A 15,177-nucleotide genomic window follows, 5' to 3' on the forward strand; every position below is an offset into this window, starting at 1 on the left:
CACACAGGTACTGGGGCAAGTGCATACCTAGGGTCCTGAAAGGGTGGTTGAGTTATTATAATTGGAATTCCAGCCATATACCTGAAGACTTTGACCGGCCTTCTCGGCTTCCTGGCTGACACTGCCCCCAGTAGGTTCCATTCCCTCCCAGCTTCCTGCAGGAGAAGCTCTTCTTAGGACCTCCCCTTCTCCCATTTTGTTCCCTCCCCTGTCTGTTGCTGCCTAGCTTCTTCTTGCCATCATTCACCTGAGACTCCCCTCAACAAAGTCTCCTGTGAGCGCTGAGCTGTCACACTAAAAGAAACAGTTAAGATTCCCATCTTCATGGACTTTGCTCTGAAATCTGACAATTCAGACCACACTGTCTTTTCGAAGTTCTTTGGTTTTTTTCCCTCCACCCTCTCTGACTGCTCCCTTTCGTGACTTCCACCATGGCCATCTGCCTCTTTCTCTTCTCCAAGTGCTCTTATGATCTAAAAGATTCCAACTGCATCTCTCCTGCTACCAGTATTTGCTCATTTACCCTCATGGTTCCTAAAATGGGACCTGCAGCCCAATAATGCTCCTGAGACCCAGACTTCTACATCCAATCGCCTGTTTTATGTATCAAGTCCATCACCCTTTCTTCAACACATTCCCTAAGCTTCTCATCTTCCTCCCCCATTATCTTGGTGAAACGCATCACCCAAGCCAGAAGCCTGGGATTATTCCATAACACCTTCTTCCTGTCCTCTCTGCCACCCTAATCCCAACAGTCCTACACCAATTATACTTTGCTAATCTCTTCCTATTTTCTCTTCCTCTCCGTTTCCACTACTATTTTATTATTTCTCTTCTGTATTAATGTGGGAGCATCACCTCTGGCCTCCCTGACTTTATCCCCTGGAAATCTTTCACCTTACTATAGATCTTTGAGATACAAATTTGATTATGATAATTCCCTGCTTAAAATCCTTTAATTGGCTCCCATGACTTACAGGACGAAGTTCAATCTCTTTAGGTTGGGAGGAAATAAACACTGAAAAGCAAGAATAAGCCAGTGCAAAGTAACTTCTTATTTAGACAAAGATTTTTTGTGATATGCCCTCATCTCCCATCTATTACTACCTACCCCTGCTACCCTTTGAGCCTTATTCTGCCATATTCTACCTACACACTCCTATATATTTTTCCATATAGAACTTTACCTCTCTGTCTTTTTACATTCTGCTCCCTCTTCCTACAAGCCTTTACCTCTCTTACATCCTTATTCACCCGAGTAATGCCCATTCAGCCTTCAACACATAGCTCAAATACTTTACCTTCTCCGGGAAACTTTTCTTCATGACCTCTTTTCCCTCATTCAGGCTCCCGTGTGTCATAAATCTTGTTAAACTCAATCTTTATCTCCATCATGCTGCCAAGTTTCTTAGAGTGTTTGACATGCAGTGGAAACTCAAGCACTGTTTGATGAGTGGATAAATGAATGAATACATGAGTGCATATTAGGCCCAATAACAAAAAGGAAAGTGTATTACGTAAGAGTGTTGTACAATATCTTGTGAGATACAGTGTCATACTTCTGGTTTGGGAGCAGATCCGCGGTGTGATTGAAAGAGTCACTTCGCCTCTCTAGACCTCAGTTTCCTTACCTGCAAAATAAGGAGATCGCCTTAAGACACAATGAAGGTCATCTGGCTCTAATAGTCGGTGATCCCCCAGACTCTCATGTCACAGAAGAGCACGGCTAGTCATGAGCTCGGCTATAATTTACAGAATCAGTGCACGGTCTATATGCCTTCATCAGGAGTGTCCCATATGGCCAGCACTGGGGGGCACCTAAGTTCCTGAAGCTTCAAGGTCAAAGTGTCTTCCAGGGAAGGAGGTGCACATTCTGGTGGGGAAACTTACCATTGCCCATCGTGATTTTTTATTAAATATTCCTATTATTGAAACACGTTTACTTTTAAAGAGGGTAAAGTGATGTCCGGTCTACCGGACCGCGATGGTACCTCTGGGTGCGAGGGTGTGCGTGCGGCATTAAAGCGGGCGTGCCTCATCTACCTGACTGTGCCGTTTCCTTTTCTCATAGATGGAAGTCCTTACACCTGGTGGGTCGGCAAGGCCAACGAGAAGCATTACTACTGGGGCGGCTCCGGGCCCGGGATCCAGAAGTGTGCGTGCGGCATAGAGCGAAACTGCACAGACCCAAAGTACTACTGTAATTGCGATGCGGATTACAAGCAGTGGTGAGTGCATGCTCCCCTCCCCACGGGCCTTCAGGTCAGAGCGATTCGGTAGAAGAGACCATTTGAAAATTGCTGAAATAATAGGACAATAGGGTAGCAGTGTCTGGGAAGTAACCCAGGTGACAAATGTCAGGAACACACCAAAAAACATAAAAGCAGAAAGAGGTCAGCATTACAGCGGGTGCGTTCAGAAATAAACAGGCACAAAATTGATGCGTTCCCATGTTATTCAGAGAGAAGAATAATGAGCCATGTAGAAGATGGTGCTTTACATTATGAAACGTGCTTAGTAACAACAGAGGGAATGGCCGTGGGCAGGGAGCCCATGGGCAGGCGTGTGAGAGAGTCCCCGGTAAATGGTCTCCTTCCACCTCCTGCAATGTTTGCTTTGAGAAGCTGCCTGAGAGAAAAAGGGGAGGGGGAAGGGAAAGGAGAACCTCATTCTTTGCTCTCTCTTGAGCAACAGTGTTTGCCCATCTACTGTTTCTTCGTGCCTTGAACTGTTTATAACTCTGATACAGATCAAGTTCAGGAAAGATCCATCTTGGGTTTCTTCTGTCCCTCTCCTGGCTTTTGTTCTGCTTCACAGTGAATGGCTGGGTCTGCATCTGTAACAGATAAAGATAAAATCAGCTGTCATTCCGTGTGCAAAACAGAGGCCCCGGGACTTTCGGTGAAAGTCTGTAAACCCAAGTACGTCTTTCCCCAGAAATACACATCACACACCTGCTTCTCACAATTTCAGAAGCAGGGAGGACCCTCTGTGCTCCTCTCCTGCCCCCGGCCAGCAGCAGAGAGCAGGGCTCCGAATTTTCTCAAGAACAACCACAGGTTACTTCCGTCTGCTTCTGGTTCACACTACTTAGAAAGACAATTAATTTACAAGACAAGTTCATTCTACCGGTTAACTGAAAATTAATTCTAATTGTAAACTTATATGATTTCTAGGTAGGGCGTCTACCTATTTTCCAAATTTTCTCTTAGCAAATGAAATGAATTAGCAAGGCTGTATATTTCAGTGTTTTAGAATTGCGTGTGCACATGCATGTGTGTGCATGTGCGTGCATGTGCAAGTAGCTACCATTACTCTTTGATCGTGGTTTATTGTAAAGAGAAAAGCATGATACTCAATTTTTAAGTTTATTTGTTCGGAAGTTGTCTCTACACACACATTCACACACTCCGCAAAGACTGGAAGTCAGGAGAACAGAAGCCAAAGGCGGGCTCTGAAGTTGACTTTTCATTCATTAAGTCAGTCTACCATCACTCAACAGATGTTGATTGAACATCTTATGTACCAGGTACTGGGGATAAAACACTGAATGACAAGGACAAGAATCCCTGCCTTGACCTATGTTCTTGTTGTCGCTTGTTACTGGTGTGTGTGTCCTTAAGCAAGTTTCATAGACTCGGATTCATTAGTCAGTTCAACGTTGAATCCCAGGCCCTTCGAGAAGCTGACTGTGTCCTCTCCAAGAAGGAGAAGTGGGAGCATTGTCCCGGGTGGCTCATTGTCTAGCAACGCGGAGGGTTCATCCTACCACAGAAGACAGTTGACATATTCAGAAAAAGGGAAATCTTGTGCATATAGCCAAGTGAAATTCATTTTTGTCAGACATCCTGATGAGTGCTAGGGATAGAATGGTAAATAGAACTTGCATCTTGTCCTGAAAGAGCTCAAACACCAGTTGTAGGAAAAAAAAACCCACAGAAACAGGCAGCATAATACAATCAGTTCTCTGATGAAGGTATTACAGGATACACCAAAACCAGTGGAAGAAAATTTAAGTCTGACTGAGGGAGTGGAGGGAGCGGTTAGTAAGGTGCTCACAGGAAGAAGTATGCTTGAGAGAGAAGAAAGAGTTTGCTGGGCACACTCATCCTCGCAAGATCGTCTTGGAGGAGAAGCAGTTTGAGGAAGCATCCACGCAGTAGATTTGGAATGCAGTGTGGACAAGAGGAGCCACAGTAACGCTAAGCATGTGGGCAGTACGACATCGGCACTTCCGTTCTTTGCGGGGCATGGTAGGAGTCTGGATTTCCCAGTGATGAGCCCTGTGGAGGTAGGCTTGATGGAGCAGGCAGAGGGGGAGGGGGATGTCACAACAGTCCTTGAAAGACATCAAGGGCTTACGGTGAAACAAAGGCACAGCCACAAAGGAGGACAGTGTATGAGATGTTGTGACGTGTCTCGCAAATTTGATAGTTAGGCCTCTGTGAGAAGGAGGGGAGGAACGTGGGTAGGCTCCCCCTTGGGCACCTGGAACTGGAGTGGAAGCAGGGCCATGCATCTGGCTAAGGAATAAAGCTTTGAGCCAGTAGATGGTGAGTTCTGCTTGGAAAGTATTAAGTTGGAGGTGCCAGCATAACATCATGTCTAAATCCAGAGAGGTGCCGTTAATGGGATGGCCGGTAAGAAATAGAGACTTCAGAGAAATGTCTTTGCGTCTGAAATCATTTCCAAGAACATACCCGAATTCAGATCAAAGATGAGCAGACTCATCGCAGACAGACCTATTCGACGGCACTCACACACATTGCTCTGGCAAGACGTGATCGGATCGTAACCGTTGACAAATTCTCGGGGCCCCAGACACCCCACCCCTTTGCTTCTGTGAAACTTGTCTGATGTCCCCTTTAACAGAAGCACTATCTTTTGAGAAAACTGAAATATATAATGAATATGTTCACCATAGATAGCTATTAAAAGGATCTTCCCTATTTAGCATGAGAAAGAAAGCTTTTGGTGATGTCTTGTTGGTCTTTGAATTCACCGGCACCTGTCAAAGGCCTTGCTATGTGGATGCTTTACAAATGACATAGATTTGACACTTCTGAGGGAAGCTTTCAACCACTCTGAAACACAGATTTGTTGTCTGTATAATAAAAATAAATCTTGATTGGCAGACTTCTGTGCGAGTGAACGGATTATAGGATATGAAAACATTCTGTAAACTGTATAATATGGGATACATAGCTATTTGCAATTCTTAATTATATAATTTTCAGTGCAAGTCTTCATGATTCCAAATGAATCTTTAGAGGGGCGCCTGGGTGGCTCATTCGGTTAAGCGTCTGACTTCAGCTCAGGTCAGGTTCTCGCGGTTCGTGGGTTCGAGCCCCGTGTCGGGCTCTGTGCTGACAGCTCGGAGCCTGGAGCCTGCTTCGGATTCTGTGTCTCCCTCTTTCTCTGCCTGTCCCCTACTCATGCCCTGTCTCTCTCTCTGTCTCTCTCTCTTTCTTTCCCTCTCTTTCTTTCCCTCTCTCTCTCTCTCTCTCTCCCCCCCCAAAAATAAATACACATTTATTTTAAACATTAGAGTAGGACATATTATTTTTACTATTTGAATGTTGAATGCAACCCTAGCTAAAGTTGTTAGCAATTTTACAGTTGCATAAATTTATAGTTGCATAAATTTACAGTCGCATAAATTGGGGCCCAGGAAAATTTAAATAAGTTTCCGAAAATTATATTAGAAATGAGAAACAGAGAGAAGGCCAAGACCCAGATTTCCAAACTTCCGGTTCAATGTTTTCCTATAATATCACGATCAAGGAAGACTACTCACATTGTTTTTCCATCTTTTTAATGATTTATGAATTTAGTGTCTAACTAGCCGTATGTGAATTTTAAACTTAAAGTTTAACCAAACAGACTACACGTCTTACGTTCTTTTTTTTTTCTAGAGGAACTCTAAAACTTAGATTAAGCATTTATTCTTATTTATTAGAGAAAAATACACAAAAATGAAGCTGGGATAAATGAGATTATAGCTCAGGACACAAGTGGGCCTCGTAGCAAAGCTATGATGACCTATGAGAACTCTCACCATCTCCATGATTGCCTGATTATCTGTGCCGTGAGAAGTTTTGCACAGTTATTTCTGAGACTGAACGTAATTTAACATTTATGATTTACTATTCTCAGCAACAGTAAATATTCCCACCTACCGTGCCAGAACCCTAATTAAGTGAGCCTTGGTCTCAGCTAAGTGCCCACCACTGGGTAATTCGTGGTCTCTTGCTGCCTGACTCAATGAGCTCACTCATCACATCTGAAATTAGCAATGCCAAAAATGGAATTACCAGTGAAGGCGTGCTAGTCATTGCTTCACTGCCCTTTTCTCGTTGCACTTGGAGAATTTCTGGGTAACTGTGTGCGGGCCAACATGAGCCCATACGCCGGGGGAAATGAGGGAGGTGAAAAGCTATTAACACAGTCTCTGTGTTACAGTCAGGGAGCAGTTCCCACCTCCGTCTTAGAAAAGACCAGGTACATACTAACTTGTGCCCCATTCCATTGGCCCTGAATGGAGTTGGCTTGTCTTCCTGGGCTAGAAATAGAAATAAGCCACGACCAACTTTACATAGACAGCAGAACCTCTTTAATGCATTAAAACCAGAAACATTGGGCTCAGCTTCCTACCAACAACTGTTAAGTACTTTGAATGTTTTGAAAAGGAATCATTATATATTTTCTCACCGTCTATAAACAGTTTCATCTCATCTTTGATAGCGTCTTTCCATGAAACGTCTTTACTTTTACTCAAAGTGAAATGCTTGCGTGTGCGTTCTCGTTTGCCATGTGGCTCAGATCACGATAGTGAACGTTTGGGGATGTTAATCACGTGTCAGACAGTTTCAAGAGCTCCAACGTTCCATGTCATTGACACATTACAGTGACCCTACGATTAAGGTACTTACTTTATACTCATTTTACAAATCAGGAAATTAAGTCCCAGAGGGGTTAAGTTACTTCCCCAAGGTCACACAGCTAACAAGTGGGAGAACCACAATTCGAAAACTCCAGACTCATGCTGAGATATTCTGCAGCCAGGCATAAAGTCTGTAAAAATTTTTAAATATGCTCTGTGTAGAGTGTGGCAAACAAGCCGCCTTATAGAGGCAATTTGCTGGGGCGCCTGGGTGGCTAAGTCCGTTAAGTGTCCGACTTCAGCTCAGGTGATGATTTTACGGTTCGTGGGTCTGAGCCCCACCTCGGGCTCTGTGCTGACAACTCGGAGCCTGGAGCCTGCTTCAGATTCTGTCTCCCTCTCTCTGCCCCTCCTCTGCTCATGCTCTGTCTGTCTGTCTCTCTCTCTCTCTCTCTCAAAAAGAAATATTAAAATAAAGGCAATTTGCTATCAAACCTTTCACAGATATTCTTTGAACCTTTTACTATATGGCATTTTAGTTTCTTAAATAGATACAAACAAATGTAGGTACTTTTCTCCCCATTTTTTATAGCAGCCAAGACAAAACAAACCCAAACAGAAATTTCCATCAATAGAATCTTAAGTAATTATATTATCGGGTTGTTGAAGGAAGGAAGGAAGTAGATACACAAACACTTGCATAGAAAAATAGCCAAAGTAAAAATACAAAAAGAAAGCTGAAGAATATACAATATGAGTCTGTTTTTGTAAAAAAATACACATACAGCCATAACCCTTATATACATATAGGCAAGTTCTGGAAACCATACAAAATAAACTATTTTTTTAATGTTTATTTATTTTGAGAGAGAGAGAGAGAGAGAGAGAGTGCATGAGTGGGGGGCGGGGTCAGGAGCAAGAATCCCAAACAGGCTCCACACTCAGCACAGAGCCCGACGTGGGGCTCGAACTCATGAACCATGAGATGGTGACCTGAGCCGAAACCAAGAGTCAGACGCTTAACTGACTGAGCCACCCAGGTGCCCCATTGTGCTAACTCTTGTTAATGGTTTACTTTGCGGGTGCCTGGGTGTTTCAGTCAGTTAAGTAAGTGACAGACTCTTGATTCTGACCTAGGTCATTATCTCACGGCGGTGAGCTGGAACCCCTCCTTGGGCTCCATGCTGACAGTGTGGAGCCTGCCTGGGATGCGCTCGCTCTCTCTCTCTCTCTCTCTCTCTCCCTCCCTCTCTCTCTGCCCCTCCCACATTCACTCTCTCTCTAAATAAATAAATAAGCTTAAAAAAAAGAGTTAACCCAGTAGACGAAGGATATGGAGTCTTGTCTTTATCCCATTCTACATCTTATTTACCCTTTGGATTTTTGGCCGTGATTATAGTTAACCTGTTTGATTAAAATTTCTAAAAGTAGTTTCCAAATCTTATATGGAAAAGTAAAGGCCCTCATAGGCATCCCATTACATAACAAAACAATATTAAACCAGACTCTTAAGAAAGCAGATAGAAGAATAATGTTCAATAACAGCACAAAAGCTACTCTATCCTTGATTCTGTTGTCCCCAGTATTGGGGTGAGTTTCTAGGAAAGCTGGAGAGTGCTCCTCTCCCATGTAGCACGGTGAAACACAACATCTAGGCCACTAGCCTTTACCTACCTGCAGAAGACTATGGTTTATCTCGATCTGAATTCTGTAAAACTCATGCTGGTGCCATTAATCCTTCTGGGATCCTGCTTGAGACAACATTCTCAGTCGTCTGATTCTCAGTCGTCTGATTCTTGCCTATTAGAGGATGTGATATTATGAATAGTATGGGTATCAGTTATGAGTAATGCTCTCCTGGTCGCGAAACCAACCAAAACAGTAGCCAATATTCAAATAAATGTGTGTGTGTGTGTATGTGTGTGTGTAATGAAATATTAAAATGGGTAGTTATCCATACGTTTCCTTTTTAGAGACATAAATGGAGCTGACCTTCTAATCTAATGAAGGCTATCTTTCTTCATTTAAGTTAAGCTTTGCTTAAAAAACACAAAGAAAGATGGGGTACCTGGGCGGCTCAGTCAGTTGAGCATCCAACTTCAGCTCAGGTCATGATCTCACTGCTCCTGAGTTCGAGCCCCACATCGGGCTCTGTGCTGACAGCTTGGAGCCTGGATCCTGCTTCGGATTCTGTCTCTGTCTCTCTGCCCCTCCCCCGTGCTTGCTTTCTCTCTCTCTCAAATATAAATAAATATTTTTAAAAAGCAAAGACAGAAAAAGGAAACTTGAAACTGATTGGGCCCCAGAGTTTCAGTGTATTTCAGCACAGTGCAGATTTCAGACACGTTCCATGACCCCCTGGATTTTAGTCTTTCTACTTCCTCTCTGAAGTCTACCGGTCAGATTTCCTGCACCGTGAAGTTGCATCTAAATAGGATATTCCTCGAAAGTCTAGCAGCTAAGCTCGTTTAGAAGTGTAACTACTTTTCAATATGTGGGTCGGGGCTAAGAGCTCCAGGCGAGGGCTTCTGCTCTTTCATTAGGAATTCACCCTGAGATGTGAAATAGGAAATATGAGCGAGGCACAGGTAGGCGGGTGCTGGAGAGTTCCAGATGCCAAGCAGCCCTGCAAGTTGAAAGACCTCTTAGCGATGGGGGTAGGGAAATGCCTCTCCCCATTTCCAGAGGAAAGCATAAAAATGATACATTATATTCTGTCTCAGGGATATTTTGGTGCCAACTTGCTTGGCACAGCATAGAACCTCCTGTCACCTCATGGATTGTGTCATGACAGAAAGGTAATTGGGCACCGGAGAAGATGTCAGCAGAGTGTCAATATGGTTTGACCACTGCCCCTAAATAATATTGATGACAGGAAAGGGAGAGGGATTAATCAGGCGTGAGCCTGTCAGATGTTCGGAGCGCACTGCAGGTTCCAGAGAAAGATGCACCCCACCGACAGAATGCTAAATGGACTCCCGACAGAAGACATTATTTAGCCATCTCGCGAAAAACAGAACGAAGACGCAAGAAGGCTTTCTGAGAAAAGCGTAGTTCATTTTCCATCACCTCTCCCCGGCACGCTTTAAAAAGAGGGCAATCTCTTCTATTTTCTGGGACGAAAAAAAAATTGCGGTCTTCCTAAAAGTCGACCATGAGTAAAGAAAGGATCAAGTCAAAAGCCATGTCGTTCAGTTTAAGGCGAAGGGCCAGGCAAGCAGTTTTGGGGCCCCGTGGCAAGCGGGTCGTGGGGGTGCCACATGTGACACAGCCCGTTTGTTTGCTCGCCCTGTGTCCTTCCCGAAGGTGAAGTCCATTCCACGCAAAACTCACCATCACACCCTCCTTACTGCCTCTCCTGGGCCTTTCGCAGATGCCTGGCCCTCTGTGGTTCCAGCTTGTCTCTTGCTACGGCTCACTTCTAAACCTGACCTCGGAGCAGTACTGTAGCTACCTCCCAAAATAATTCCGAAGCTTGACGCTCCCCCATCCAACGACTTTATAACTGTGGTTATCACCGTCTGGCTTCATAGAAACTAGAACCACCTACGAAGCACTGAAAATTACTGATCATCAGGCCCTGCCTCGGAGTAATCAAACCCAAAATCTCTGAGGGTCAGGTCTGGCCATCCCAGATTCTGCACACTTCCAGGATTTCGAGTGTGTGGCCAGGGCTAAGAACCAGCGATTTCTGGTTAACTTGAACTGCATGTAATAAAAAAATATATATAAAGAAATAAGCTTTAAGCAAGATGAAAGCTTATTTCCCTATTATGTAAAAGTAGCCCACACTCCTCCCAACAACCTGCTCTAATGTTCTTACAGTTTGACCACATCCTCAGGCTCCAGTAGGGCTTCCAGTGCTCCGGCCATCACATTCACATTCACATTCCAGGCAGAAGGTGAGATCTCCAGAGTCTCTTCCCATCTTACCCGCCCAGCTTGACCTCACTGTCCACCACGGCCATTCTGAGAACGTGTGTACTTCCTCATCGCCGGCCCGTGACCTGCACCTAAAATATCCCATCTCGTGTCTGCGGAGCAAACATCACTCCCCACTGAAGATCAGCTTCATGCTTATTTCTCGAGGAGCTCTCCCCCACTTTGCCCACACCCCCCCCCAACATCTAACCAAAACCTGTTACTTAAAAGCTTGCCTCCCTAGGGGCACCTGGGTGGCTCAGTAGGTTAAGCGTCTGACTTGGCTCAGGTCATGATCTGACGGTCCGTGAGTTTGAGCCACGCGTCGGGCTCTGTGCTGACAGCTCAGAGCCTGGAGCCTGTTTCAGATTCTGTGTCTCCCTCTCTCTCTGACCCTCCCCCGTTCATGCTCTGTCTCTCTCTGTCTCAAAAATAAATAAACATTAAAAAAAAATTTTTTTAAAAAAGCTTGCCTCGCTCATTCCCAAAGCCAATTTATTATAATGTTATTTTGTGTCTTACCTATAACTATTTGTCTCCTCTCTCAAACTGTAAGCCTCACGAGGCCAAACCCCACACCTCATTCCTGTTTATAAATCCTCTGTGCCTGTCACTAGCTACTCAGCAACTATCTACAATTTGATTTAAACCTGTAGCTCTTTAGAGATTTTTTTTTTTTTTACTGTGTGTAAACTTTCCTTTTGTGGTGAAACATAATGCACAAGAGACGCCACACTTGACTCTTTGAAGATATTCTTTTTACTCTGGGCAGCGAAAATTGGAAAGTGATTTTGTATTTGAGTAGTAATGTAATTCCACCAAGATAGCTCTTAAAATGCTAATAATATGCGTATACAAATACGTGTATCTGTTCTTATATATTCATTTACACATATCTACATATATGTTAAATATACATATGGCATTATTATATATGATGTATAATACGTTTATTCATTTTTTGGAAGCATGCTCATTGTGTTCAGCTAGCTAAATGCCTTATATTAATATGAAATAATTTACTCTGTATGCAAGAAGGTAAATGATTGAGATGGAAATAGAGGACACTTGGAGAATGAGAGGAGATGTACCCAGATAATAATACTTTCCTGCCTATCTTTGTCATCACTGAGAAGGGTGTACCCCTACTGTAGGCAGTGTGTGTGGTATGCAGGATAATGGTCCCCAAAGATATTCAGGGTCTGATTTCCAGAACCCATTACCATGTTACCTTACATGGCAGAAGGGGCTTTGCAGATGGATGAAGGGTAAAAAACCTTGAGATGCGAGGTTGGTGAACTGTCTCATCAAAAGAGTACTTAGAAATGAAGAACATTTCCCAGCTGTGGAGAGAAGGAAATCTGGTGATGGAAGGAAGATCGGAGAGAGCCTAGATTGCTATCTTTGCAGATGAAGGAGGGGATCCGTGAGCCATGCATGTGGGTATCGTCTAGACGCTGAAAAAGGCAAGGGAAATGGATTGTCCCCAGAAATTCCGGAAAGAAACTGAGCCCTGACAACACCTTGATTTTAGTCCAATCGGACTCATGCTGGAGTATTAATCTATAGAACTGTAAGAGAACAGCTCTGTGCTGTTTTCAGACCCTTGGTTTCTGGTCATTTGCTATGGCAGCAATAGAAAACCGACAGACCTACTTTCTACTATGGTTGGTGTCACTGAAAACACCCTGCAAAACTTTTTCTCCCTCGTGTTGGTGTAGAGTCAAGGTTGACTGGTAGACTAGCCTTGAAGAAAATTTAAAAAGAACGTCCTTAGAAGTAATCTTATGGCCAAAGCCACATTCCCTTGCCCGTACATCACCTGCTGATGGAAAAGCTTCAAGCCCCTGTAGAGAACACGTAAGGTCTTCCTTGGACGTATGGTTCTCTTGACCAGGCAGGATGGGTTGCCCATTCTTATCTGCCATTGGATCTCCTTCAAGTGGATGACTGTATTGCTGATGCCAGGAGCTTTTACCACTCAGAAACATTCATTTATACATCCAGTCGTTCAGCCACGTCTGAGTCCCTGCTAAGTACCAGGGATGCACCAGACCTTCCTGCTGGTCCTGAGAAACCCAGGGGGGGTGGGCAGCCTTAATGGTATGCCTCCCGCTGGAAGATTTCAGAGGTCTTCTTGATCCCTTCACACATTTTAATTTCACAAATCCGATCCTGCCTTCTTTTTTCCTTTAATTTTAATCGACAGGCAGAGAAATGAGTGCATAATGAGGGTTTTTATCCATTTTCTTATTTTCCTAATAACCAATGAATTAAAGAGGGACATTATGAGCATTAGGAGATTTCCAATTGTGATACCCCGTTTTATGGCAGGTGCCATTAGCCTGCATCTAGCCTTGATCTATTATTTATAGCCTGTTAAACTCGGCATGATCCAGATAGCCCCAACTCCACCAGCAGTGAGGCGTCATAGCTAGGACAAGGGCTGGAAAATAATGAGCAGTATTCTTTCCTGCCATTATTGTTTGGGGATATTTTGGTCAGTGTACTTCATTGCATGGAAACTGTCCTGTTTTCTAAGGGCCTTGATGCAATAGTCAATTATAAAATGGATTTTTCTGGAGTTATCTGTCGCATTCATTCATTTCGCCAATTGTGCAGTGAGTTTCCATTGTGCATCCTACCAGTCCAGTCACAGTACAAGACGATGCCACCGCTGAACTGCCCAGGTGCACTTATGCACACTTATTTCAATAAATACAGTACAGTTCCATAAGTGCATTTCCTCTTCCTCATGATTTTCTTAAGAATATTTTCTTTTCGGGGTGCCTGGGTGGCTTGGTCAGTTAAGCATCCGACTTCAGCTCAGGTCATGATCTCGCAGTCCGTGAGTTCGAGCCCCACATCGGGCTCTGTGCTGACAGCTCAGAGCCTGGAGCCTGTTTCAGATTCTGTGTCTCCCTCTCTCTGTGACCCTCCTCCATTCATGCTCTGTCTCCCTCTGTCTCAAAAATAAATAAACGTTTAAAAAAAAAAGAATATTTTCTTTTCTCTGCCATGTTTTATTGTGAGAATATATAATACGCATAAAATAAACAATATGCCTGTCTCTATGTTATCAGAAAGGCTTCTAGTGAACAGTAGTAATTGAGGTTTTGGACAATCAAAAGTTATTCGTGAGTTTTTGACTTCGGATCGGGGTGGGGAGGTGGATGGGGGAGATTGGCACCTCTAACCCCCCTGTTGATCAAAGGGAGGGGGATTCTTTGATAAGGAAAACAAAGTAACACTAGGACACAAGGGTGGGCTGTAGAGTGTGTATTTTCAAACTAAAGAGAACTTGTGAAAATCTTCCTGAGAAAGAAAACCCTCCCAAGAAAATGGTTAAGAATGATCCTGTCAAGTCCCAATTAACCACATTCAAATTATCCCCAGTATAGACTATCCACACTGCTTATTTCTAATATAGAAAGCATTACAGTAATCACATTTAATCTTTGTTACATTTTAAATAGACATGTCAATGCAAAATACAAATATTGAAAAGAAAATGAAGACAAGAGGAAAAGAAATGAAGAAATGTGGTGAAGGAGAAAACAACAGTGATATGAAATAGCCAGTCTTTCTTGTTAAGAGCAACCTTTTCGTTCCTGAATGTATATGTTGGTTTTGTGCTGCCAGTATCCAACCCTGTTTATAATTCAAAGTCAATATTGGGAGAAATCCATCATTGACACTAACACGGCAGCCTTCTGAAGGGTCAGGCCGGGGCATCTGGATGGCCACTGCCCAAGCCTTCCTCCTCCTTCTTTTCAAGGGCATAGACTGTCTCTTAGGCTTCCACAAACATACTGATGGCTTTTCAGGGACTGAATACTGATGGCTTCTCAGGGACTTTTCAGGGACACTGTGGGGTAGGAAGTCTGGAAGGAATGTGATACCATGCACATGACAGCTTGGATTTTTTTGTTCTAGTGATGGGTTATTTTCCACAGCAGGTGTATCTTGCCATTGGTTTGCCCCACGATGCTTCGTCCAGGCTCTGAAGTCTAAAAGCCGCTCAGACTACCCACAGTATTTCCTGTGGGTGCAGATCCATTCCAATTCTAGGAGTACTTCAGACCGTGTTCATCAGTATTAACTCCCTCAAGACTGCATTCAGAAACAGATAAAGGTGCTGAAGGGGCATGAGAAATGGTTATGAGTTGAGAGCAAAAGAGGAGGTAAAAATCAGTTTGTTATAATTTATCCCAACCCCAATCTGAGGCATCAGTATCGTGTGGCTACCAAAATACACAACAAAATAAAATACTCCTGATATCACCTCAGTCAAGTGTCCCGATCATAGGAGTCTGTAGCAAGTATCTGTTATACCTCACTTGAAGTGTTATATCTAATACTGAAAAACTGGA

At 43.6% G+C, this 15,177-nt stretch overlaps 1 protein-coding gene across 1 annotated transcript in view; it reads left to right on the forward strand.

Annotated features, from left to right (window-relative positions):
- Positions 1–15,177, forward strand: part of CNTNAP2 (contactin associated protein 2) — a 1,977,233-nt gene that overhangs the window by 1,539,152 nt on the left and 422,904 nt on the right. Inside the window, exon 14 of the mRNA XM_043589809.1 lies at positions 2,072–2,228. Coding sequence (XP_043445744.1) covers positions 2,072–2,228 — 157 coding nt within the window. The remainder of the gene's footprint in view (positions 1–2,071; positions 2,229–15,177) is intronic.

This window comes from Prionailurus bengalensis, chromosome A2, assembly GCF_016509475.1.
Source record: "Prionailurus bengalensis isolate Pbe53 chromosome A2, Fcat_Pben_1.1_paternal_pri, whole genome shotgun sequence".
NCBI lineage: Eukaryota > Metazoa > Chordata > Mammalia > Carnivora > Felidae > Prionailurus > Prionailurus bengalensis.